The 10,743-nt window shown below is 34.9% G+C and overlaps 1 protein-coding gene across 1 annotated transcript; it reads left to right on the top strand.

The window, feature by feature from the left end:
- Nucleotides 1-215: 215 nt before the first annotated feature.
- On the top strand, nucleotides 216-3,423 carry LOC145944777 (SCAN domain-containing protein 3-like). The gene is made up of 3 exons (XM_083053329.1): nucleotides 216-348; nucleotides 459-1,453; nucleotides 3,412-3,423. The coding sequence occupies exons 1-3, from the start codon at nucleotides 216-218 to the stop codon at nucleotides 3,421-3,423; spliced, it is 1,140 nt and encodes a 379-aa protein (XP_082909455.1).
- The last annotated feature ends 7,320 nt before the right edge of the window (nucleotides 3,424-10,743 follow it).

The raw sequence follows: 10,743 nt of genomic DNA, 5'->3' as shown, positions 1-10,743 counted from the left end.
TTCCGCCGTTTTCCTATAGATGGCTTTAGCGGTAAGTAGTGGTCGAAATAAATAGATCATAGACGTCATGCAATAAACTTGGGCATCTGTCAACATAACCCCATAGAAACATTAGTCGATTTGTGTCTGCATCATAAAGTTATTCTCGATTGAAAATGTCAGTTTACGAGCCAAATTCTCGTCATTTGCGGGAGGTTTTAATTTTCTGCTTCAATATGAAGAAATCTGCGGCTGAGGCTCAGTGTGGCGATATGGGCCGGGTTTTATGCGCATGCGCGGCCGAAACAACGGCGTATCATGTTAGTTATCAAGTGGGCGCTAAAGTCTTGGCGGCGGGCGGCGGGCCTAGTGACAGCTGACAGCGAGCAGTAAGGGTTAGTTAGGTAAGTCGATTAATTATAAATAATATTATTTATTATATATTTATTAATATAATAATATTAAAATGGATAACGTAGGAAAAAGAGCAATTAAAAAACAGAGAATTAGGAAATTTCAAAAAGCATGGCTAGATGAAAATATTTTTAAAGGATGGTTGGCTCCTCATCCTGTAGAAAATAAAGCAATTTGTATTATATGTAATAAGACCATCAGGTGCTGCAAAACGGATTTAATTAAACATTCTGAAACATTTAAACTTTTGGAAAATTCGAAAGAAATTAATTCTGAAAAACATAACGCGACTGAAAATACAAGCACATTAACGCATAAGGATAAAGTCAAACGCGCAGAAATAAAATTAGCTTCTTTTTTTGCAGAGCATAACGTTGCTTTTCGTACGGTGAATCATTTAATTCCGTTATTAAAAGATATTTATATAGATTCTGAAATTGCACAAAATGTTTCACTTGCTCGACATAAATGCGCAAATATTATCACAAAAATTATTGCAAAACGCGAAATTGAAAATATTGTTCAAAACTTACGAAGTTGTAAATTTTCCATTTTAATTGATGAAAGCACAGATATTTCAGACACCAAAGTGTGCGTTCTTGTTCGATATGTGTCACCTTTAAATAAAAATGTTGTAACGCAGTTATTAGAATTATTATCTTTAGATGCGACAGATTGCACCGCGAGTAAAATTTTTGAAAATTTTAAAAATCTTTTAAAAGAAAAAAAAATTCCTATCAAAAATATTGTTGGAATGGCATGTGATAATGCATCAGTAATGACAGGACGCAATAACTCTTTTATGTCTCGTTTAAAATTAGAAATACCAGAATTAATAACATTAAATTGCATTTGCCATTCTTCCGCGATTGTAGCCAGTAAAGCGTGTGAAAAATTGCCTTCATCTTGTGAAAATTTAATTAGAGGAGTTGCCACTTATATTTCGGGCAGTGCAAAAAGAAGTGCAATTTTAAAAGAGTTTCAAGAATTTTTCAATGTAGAGAGAAATAAAATTTTAAAATTATCTAGTACTAGATGGCTTGTGTTACACAATTGCGTTGTACGACTTCTCGACAACTGGGAAGTTCTAAAAAATTATTTTATTTTAGCGACAGTAGAGGATAAAACGAAATCTGCGGAAACCATTTTAGCAATGTTAAATGATAATTCAATTAAAGCATATTTATTATTCTTAAAATATTCATTAAATTTTTTTAATAGTTTTAATGCTTTATTTCAGTCGCGTGATATTTTAATTCATAAATTATATTCAACTAGCCAGAAATTAATTCACCAGATAGCTCAAAATTTCATAAATTTTAATGCTAAAGATATTTCTACTTTAAATATAGACGATCAAAATAATATTCAACATATTGAAAATATATATCTTGGACCCGAATGTAATACATTATTAGAAACATTATCTTTGGAATGCGCGCAACAAATTAAATTAAAATGTTTAGATTTTTATATCACAGCAGTTCGAGAAATGCTGAAGCGTTTACCATATAAAGATAAATTATTTGAACAATTAACTTTTCTAGAACCGAAGATTGCTCTTTATGAAGAAGGTAGACTTAAAATTAAAGATTTAACCTATATTGCTACGCGATTAGGACATATTGATATCACAAAGTTAGCTTTTGAATGGAGAATTTTGCCATCATGTTTTGATGATGAGCAGAAAACAGAGTTAGCGTCTTTAAATATAGATCTAATGTGGAAAAAATAGTAGAATCTAAAGATATTTCTGGGGAAAAAATGTTTCCAAATTTAGAATCTTTAATCGAAATAGTTCTTTCTTTTCCCCATTCGAATGCCGAGGCCGAACGAATTTTTTCAATAGTAACAGATATAAAAAATAAAAAAAGGAACCGATTGTGTAATGATACTGTTTCCGCGATTTGTGTTATTCGGTCTCATTTTCAATCACAAAACATTAATTGTGTAAACTTTGAAGTAGACGCCAGGCATTTGGAACTGCATAACGCGCAAAATTTATATGGAGAACAATGCACACCTGATGGTTCTTAATCATTTTGTTTTTTTTCACTTTTAAATATTATTTTATTTTACTATTTTATTATTTCATTAATTTTATTATTTAATTATTTTATTTTGTAGAGTCACATCTAGCCAATATTCTCTTAATGCATGTTAGTTATGTGTTTTTATAAACTTGTTTCTTTTCAGAGTTTTATTATTATTCTCTTTTCAGAGTCATAATATATCTTAATAATGTAAACTTGTGTACCTGTAAAAGTCAAAGCTTTGTGCAATTTTATTTTTATAATTTTATTTCTAAATATATAATTATTATTCTATTTTTATTTCTATAATTATTTATTTTATTTAGATAATTATAATTTGTTATATAATTAAGTTTATAACATTAATTTGATTTTAATTATATTTATATTTAGAGTTTCATATATATAGTATATGTTATAAAATCTATTTAAAACGTTATTTTATTTTTAGTTTACTATAAGATATAGTTTATTATAAAATATAGTTTATTTAAAATTTATTATCCGATGTTTCTTTATTATTCTAGTACGTTAATATTTTTTGTTTATTAATTTTGATTAATTTTTTGTTTATGAATACTGGTAAGGTTTTTGGCAGTTTTCCTTACCCTTGCAACAAATGTTGGTATTCTTTAATATTTTTCTGCCAAATAAAATATTTTATTTTGAGTTATATTAAAAGTGTTTTATTTTTAAAGTTATTTTAGCCCTTTCCCCTTTTCAGCTTTTCTTTATTTTATTCTACAATAATAAATGGAGCTAATTATATTTTTATATATGTGCGCGCGCGCGTGTGTGTGTAGACAATTTTTTTTTTATTTTTGAGAATTGATAAAGAAAATGTTGCATATATATATATATATATATATATATAAAAATCGAAAAAGTTCATATATATATGTATATATATAATTTTTTACCGATTCTCAAAAATTAAAAAAAAATTTGCGGAACGATTAACGATACCCCTCTTTCTTGGAAATAGGTACCTTACTGATAGCGTACTGGCCGCGCATGCGCGAAAAACCCGGCCCATATCGCCACACTGCTGAGGCGCATCGAATGCTCTCAAATACTTATGGTGAGGCCGCTATTAGTGAAAGAACGTGTCGTGAGTGGTTTCAACGCTTCAAGAACGGTGATTTTCACGTCGAAGACCGGCATAGCGGTGGAAGAGAGGTTTTCGAAGATGCAGAATTGGAGGCATTACTTAATGAAGACTCGAGTCAAAGTCAAGAAGAATTGGCACGATCATTGGGAGTGACTCAACAAGCAATTTCAAAACGCCTCAAAGACATGGGAATGATTCAGAAGCAAGGAAATTGGGTGTCGTACGAGTTGAAACCGAGAGATGTTGAACGGCGTTTGTTTGCTTGTGAACAGTTGCTTGAAAGGCAAAGACGGAAGGGATTTCTGCATCGCATTGTGACTGGGGACGAAAAATGGGTTCATTACGATAACCCCAAGCGCAGAAAATCATGGGGATATCCCGGCCATGCTTCCACGTCGACGGCCAAACCGAATATTCACGGCTCCAAGGTCATGCTCTGTATTTGGTGGAACCAGCTCGGCGTAGTATATTATGAGCTGTTAAAACCGACTGAAACAATCACAGGCGATCGAACGCAATTAATGCGTTTGAGCCGAGCATTAAAAGACAAACGGCCGCAATACAACGAGAGACACGATAAAGTGATTTTGCAGCATGACAATGCTCGACCCCATGTTGCAAAAGTGGTCAAGACATACTTGGAAACGTTGAAATGGGAAGTCCTACCCCACCCGCCGTATTCTCCAGACGTTGCTCCCTCTGACTATCACTTGTTTCGATCAATGGCACACGGCCTGGTTGACCAGCACTTCCGGTCTTATGAAGAAGTAAGAAATTGGATCGATTCGTGGATCGCTTCAAAAGATGACCAGTTTTTTCAACGCAGGATTCGTACGCTGCCCGAAAGATGGGAGAAAGTAGTGGCCAGCGATGGACAATACTTTGAATCATAAATGTATAACCAGTTTTTTACAATAAAGCCTCGAATTTCGGAAAAAAAACGGCGGAAGCAAAGTTGTACACCTAATACTATCTTTTTTTTTATTATGTCTTTTTTGTTTTTGTATATATGTTCACATTATACATTAATTGAATTTAGTGATTCAAGTGATAAAAGAAGAAATTGATTGATTGTGTTCCAAGTAATTGGATATTTTACGATAAGGAAGAATAAACATTAAAAATTCCTTTCTTACCATCACCATATATAATCAAAAGATATCAACAATTTCATGACATTATAAAAGCAAAAGGAGATTCAGACAGCAAATGGTTAACATATGTACCATTACAATTAAAGGACAAAACAGATTCGTATGAAGAAGTTCTGCAACGACTTGATCATTAAAAAAATTATGCTTTTACAACAGATTGTGATAGTGATTGCCTAGGACAAGTTAATGAAATAACTGTATAATAACAAATTCATCGAAAAGTGGTTAGTATATATACAGTTATGTATGTTTATAATATTATTCTGGCATTAAATCAATGACATCTAATATAACTCTTAGTTATTTTTATATTGCTTATTGAATAATAAAGTAAATATTTTACAATGTAGAATCGAATGATGAAAATTTCAAAGAAATGTCTACAAGTAGGAAAAGAATAAAACCATTTGAAAAAAGGCAAACTCCAAAGGATATTTATAAAAAAAAGGGTATCTATAGAATATAAAGCTATAAAGATATAATGACAAATTGGATGAAATATTAACAAATAATATAAATACTCCAAGTAGAAATACAATTCGTAAGGACATTAAATTACCTTTTGAGACCACAGAAGAATTCTTTAAATTTTCAAAATTATTGGAAGAAAAACAGAATTATCGAGACTTCTTTGTAAGTATAATTCATTGCATATTATATTGTTACGTCCGTCGGCAATCTCACAAGCACACTCTCACTCGCGCCCGTAATGAAGAAACTCGCGAAATGAAGAGATAACTTTTAATACAACAAGCCAATACAGCAAAACGAAGAAATATAATAATATGTGCATGTAAATTATCCGATGGTCGAAGAAGCGTCCGAACGAGATGACAGCTCTAGACCAACTCGTCATGGCGCCGAAAAACAGCTGCTCGCCGGTTGTCAGTAATCAATTTCCCTCACGACGATCTCCCGGCAATATTCAAAGATGACAAACAGACGAAAACTCAGGGACGTAACACTATCCCCCTCTTTCAAAATTGTTGTCCCGACAATCAGCATCGAGAAAATCTTTTTCTGTGTTTCTATGTCGACTCCAGGGTACCGACGAATTTTCCCTGCTCTAGCCTGGGCTCCTGCCCAGGTTACCGAACAATACGCCTCTCTAGACCCAATCGATGAAGAATTTCAGATGTCGACTCCAGAGCTCCGACGAATCCCTGCTCTACTCTGAGCTGCTGTCACAGGTTACCGAGCGACTCGTTTTTCTTGAATCCAATCGACTCCGTCAAAAATCCTTTTTATGTCCCAAAGTTCTTCGTCGTATCCACGGACGCTCTGCGAATCTTCGGACAAGAGGGGGGGTATTCTCTGTGGACCCATCGTCCCCGAAAGGACTCCTCAAGTCCTTGCCTCGGCATTTGCCCTCTGATCCACGGGAAAACCACGGATCAAAAACCGTGGATGAGGCAGACCTTTCTAGCAGCTCCGAAGAAACCTCTTTATTCTACCCTTGAGATCCTCTCTGTCTTTTCGGGAAATCTTCCTGCAATTCGTTTTTTCGGAAAATTTTCCTGCAACTCAAACAAAATTTTTTTTTACGCAATAAACGTAATCTTTTTCTTAACTTATTATACTTAAAAATAATTTCTAAAAGACATTTCCGGGCTCTGATCTGAACGATCTATCTTAAACTTCTTTCTAAAAATGGAGCTAATCTATCCGAATGCACTATCTTCTTCTTATGCCAAGTGATTTTTCAATACAATACACTACATCGCTAAGCTTCTTCACTATAAGAAAAGGACCTTCCCAATTCCCTTGCAATTTTGGAGCTTTACCTTTAATTCTATGGGGATTGTAAAACCAGACTCTCTGCCCCTCTTCGAAAAGAACTTTCCTAGCTCTCTGATCATATCGAATTTTCATCTGAGAAGACTTCAGATTCATTCGTTCCCTAACAGAAGAATGAATTTCATCTAATTTTCCTCTTAAATTCTTCACAAAATTCTTCCCCGGGGGTAATCTTTTTTCTAAAGGCTCAGGATTTCCTCGCAAAAGATCCACAGGTAATCTCAATTCCCTAGCAAAATACAATTCCGCCGGAGTTAACCCAGTGGTCTCATGCTTCGAAGATCTATATGCTAATAAAAACAAAGGAATCCATCGATCCCAATCTTTTTGATCTTCAGAAACATGTTTCGCCATAAAGTTTATAATAGTCTGATGCTGGCGTTCCCCCTGCCCATCAGATTGAGGATGTAGAGCAGTAGTTCTGGTTTTCTTAATTCCAAGCAGTTTCATTAACTCTGAGAATAGCTGAGACTCGAAGTTTCTCCCTTGATCAGTATGAACCTCAATAGGTATCCCGTGCCTGGAGATGAATTGATCAACAAAAACTTCTGCTACCGTCTTAGCTTTAATGTTCTTAATTGGGAAAGCCTCCACCCATTTGGTGAAACAATCCACAATAACGAGGAGATATCTATTTCCAGATCTGGTTGAAGGAAGAGGGCCAAGTATGTCCATTTGTACCCTGTCGGGAGCTAACACTAACGGAGCTCCAACATTATAAATCTGTAAAGGTGACTTCCCTTTTCCCGAGGGACCTTTCTTTGAAATGCAGACTTTACATGTTCTGCACCATTCCTCGACATCCTGCTTACAGGTCGCTCAAAAGAAACGTTTTCGGATTTTCTCCAGAGTTTTATTAACTCCAAAATGTCCTCCAAATGAAGAATCATGTGTTTCTTCCAAAATTTCTTTAACTCGTTCCCGAGGAAAAACAAGCTGAAGAAAACTTGATTTCAAATTTGGAGCTTCCCATTTTCTGTAAAAAATTCCGTCCTTCAAGACCAAAGAATCTCAATATAACCAATATATCTGTGCAGAGACATCTTCTTTAGCTAACTCTGAACGTGGCGGACGTATCTCTGCTTCTTTAGCACGACATACAAATGAAATATGAGGATCCTGCCGTTGAGCTTCACGCCAATTCTGTAAATCCTCCCCCCTAAATATAACGCGAGCAACTGCTTGTTCCGTTTTTTCCAAATTTTCCTTTTCTATTTTTGCACAATATTGACAATTGCTTGTTTCACACAATCTTCTTGATAACCCATCGGCATTTCTATGAGAAATTCCTTTGCGAAAACTGATCTCAAATTCATACTGTTGCAACCTCTCCAGCCAACGAGCCAATTCTCCCTCTAGATCTCTGAAAGATAAAAGCCAACGCAGCGAAATATGATCTGTACGAATTGTAAATTTTCGTCCCAAAAGATAGTGGCGAAAAAATTTAATAGAGTTCACTATCGCCAAAAGTTCTCGTCGAGTCACGCAATAATTCCGCTCAGATTTACTGAGTACGCGACTAAAGTAAGCAATCACTTTTTCCTCTCCTTTTTGCCTTTGAGACAACACCGCACCGATTCCAATATTTGAAGCATCGGTATCTAAAACAAATTCACCCTCCTCTGGGAAAGAAAGTATTGGAGAAGAACATAACAAAAACTTTAACTTTTCAAAGGCCTTTTCACATTCTTCCCCCCACACATATTTAGTTTGATTCTTTGTCAACATGTAAAGAAGTTTTGCTAACGAAGAAAAACCTTTGACAAATTTTCGATAATAGGAACAAAACCCGAGAAAACTTCGTAATTGTTTCTTTAGGCCCGTATTCATAGTCGTAGCTTATTAATAAGATGGCCTTAAGCATGAGCTTAAGATGCCATCTAGATTCATAGTCATCATTTAAGTATTTGTTTGAGCGTTTGCTCGAGCATTTCCTTGAAAAAGAAATCCCTATTAGAGTGTGTTTCAGAGTTGCAACTTAAGAACTTCTTAAAGAACAGTAGTTTCATAATCGAATAAGACTGTCTTATTTTACTGATTCGAGGCTCATATATTGGAAAATAAGGTTAGCTTTTCAAGTCAACGTCGCAGTGGACTTATGTTGTAAAAATGGATTTGGAAAATAATATTGACGACATCAGAGACATTATTGAAGATGATGAAGATGTTGAAGTGGATGAAAATAATGATATTCAACATGTAGAGCGTGTTAGAAAACGATATATTCGTGATGGGCTAAATCCGTTTGAGTTCTATAATGATAAAGAATTCAAGAAACGTTATAGATTTAATAAACAATCCGTTCTGTACGGTATTTTACTGCAAATTGAAGGACTTGGAAAAATTAATAATCGTGGTTTACCAATTCCACCAGTAATGCAAGTGTTGATCTGTTTGAGGTTTTACGCAACTGCAAGTTTTCAGGTACTTTAAAAGTTTAATATATTTATTTATTCCAAAATTGTATTTATTCCATTATTCAATTATTTTAAAATAATAGTAATAAGGTAACATGTGAGTTTAAATCATTATTTATTTATTTTATATTTACAGCTTATACTATGACTATTTCTCAACCGACTGTATCAAGAATAGTTTTTCGTGTAAGTACATTAATTGCTGCATTAATAAGGAACTACATTAAATGGCCACAAGATGAAGAAGCAAAAAGTGAAAATTAACAACTATTCCAAAATCTTGGGAAAGGAAATGGAGCTATTGGTCTGCCAGGTGTGATTGGAGCTATAGATTGTACTCATATAAGATTGACAGCTACTAGATTTCAAAACATAAATGAGATTTTTAGAAACAGAAAAGGATATTTTTCACTTAATGTACAAGTATGTATTTCTTTTTTTTTAATAACTATTTTCTCGTTGAATCGCGCACACACACACACACACACACAAAACACACACACACACACACACACACATGTATATGTATATATACAGGGTGATTCAAAACAACCGTTTGTCCTTAAAATGTCGTATTCCTGACTGAATTCTAAGACAATTTTTCCTTTGCCAAAATTTGATCCGAAGCTTAGTTTTCAAATTATTAAAAGAAATATTTAGCGAATTACGGCACGAGTACGGGCGGTAGGCAGGAGCGGCGCAACTCATTATCCGACGCGGGCGACTGTGTGAGGCGCTCGCTGCGATCAGCTGTTCGCTACACGCGATGTGTTTGTGTGTGTGTCTGTGTTTTGCGTGTGTGCGTACACACACACACTCTCTCTCTCTCTCTCTCTCTCTCTCTCTCTCTCTCTCTCTCTCTCTCTCTCACTTACTCACTTTTATTCTTACCTTGTAAAGGTGTTTGATGACTTTTACTTCTAATGAATAATTGTTGCACGACTGTTAACAATGAGACATTCCCATCTGACACACCGAATAATAAACAAATTTTTCTTCTTTCAGAAATTGTATCCACATTTAGAACGAATACACTCACGCACTTGATCGAAAATAAAGAATTTATTTATCGATTGTAACAGTTAATCACAACTCGGTTACTACTGATTGATTATTAAAATCACTCACAAAAACGCGTTAAATGCAAAGCGCACGTTACTCGATGCGGATGACAATAGTCTGCGACGATGACAACAGACTGCGGTGACGCGACGCGACGCGATGACGCGACGCGACGCGACGATAACAATCACGGCGTTGCCGAACGTGAACGCGTACATACATTACATGTGATAATAATATGTATAATTTTTAAGTTATTAAAAAAAAACATATTATAACGTATTATAATACGTTATGCTTTTCTTTTTTTTTTTTTTAATAACAACATTATTTACTGTTTTGCCTTTTTTTCGCAAGCGAAACATATGTGGATACAATTTCTGAAAGAAGAAAAATTTGTTTATTATTCGGTGTGTCAGATGGGAATGTCTCATTGTTAACAGTCGTGCAACAATTATTCATTAGAAGTAAAAGTCATCAAACACCTCTACAAGGTAAGAATAAAAGTGAGTAAGTGAGAGAGAGAGAGAGAGAGAGAGAGAGAGAGAGAGAGAGAGAGAGAGAGAGAGAGAGAGTGTGTGTGTGTGTGTGTGTACGCACACACGCAAAACACAGACACACACACAAACACATCGCGTGTAGCGAACAGCTGATCGCAGCGAGTGCCTCACACAGTCGCCCGCGTCGGATAATGAGTTGCGCCGCTCCTGCCTACCGCCCGTACTCGTGCCGTAATTCGCTTAATATTTCTTTTAATAATTTGAAAACTAAGCTTC

Source organism: Prenolepis imparis, unplaced genomic scaffold, assembly GCF_030444845.1.
Source record: "Prenolepis imparis isolate NDT839.2.m4 unplaced genomic scaffold, iyPreImpa1.0 SCAF_13, whole genome shotgun sequence".
NCBI classification, from domain to species: domain Eukaryota; kingdom Metazoa; phylum Arthropoda; class Insecta; order Hymenoptera; family Formicidae; genus Prenolepis; species Prenolepis imparis.
The sequence above is the reverse complement of the archived record's forward strand: the minus strand, read 5'-3'. Positions and strand labels throughout refer to the sequence as shown.

Excerpts from the sequence above, each read along its gene's own strand:
- LOC145944777 (XM_083053329.1), top strand. The coding sequence starts at position 216 with ATGAAGAAATCTGCGGCTGAGGCTCAGTGTGGCGATATGGGCCGGGTT. Across the intron at positions 349-458 it reads GGCGGCGGGCGGCGGGCCTA|GAAAAAGAGCAATTAAAAAA; the intron begins GTGACAGCTGAC and ends TGGATAACGTAG.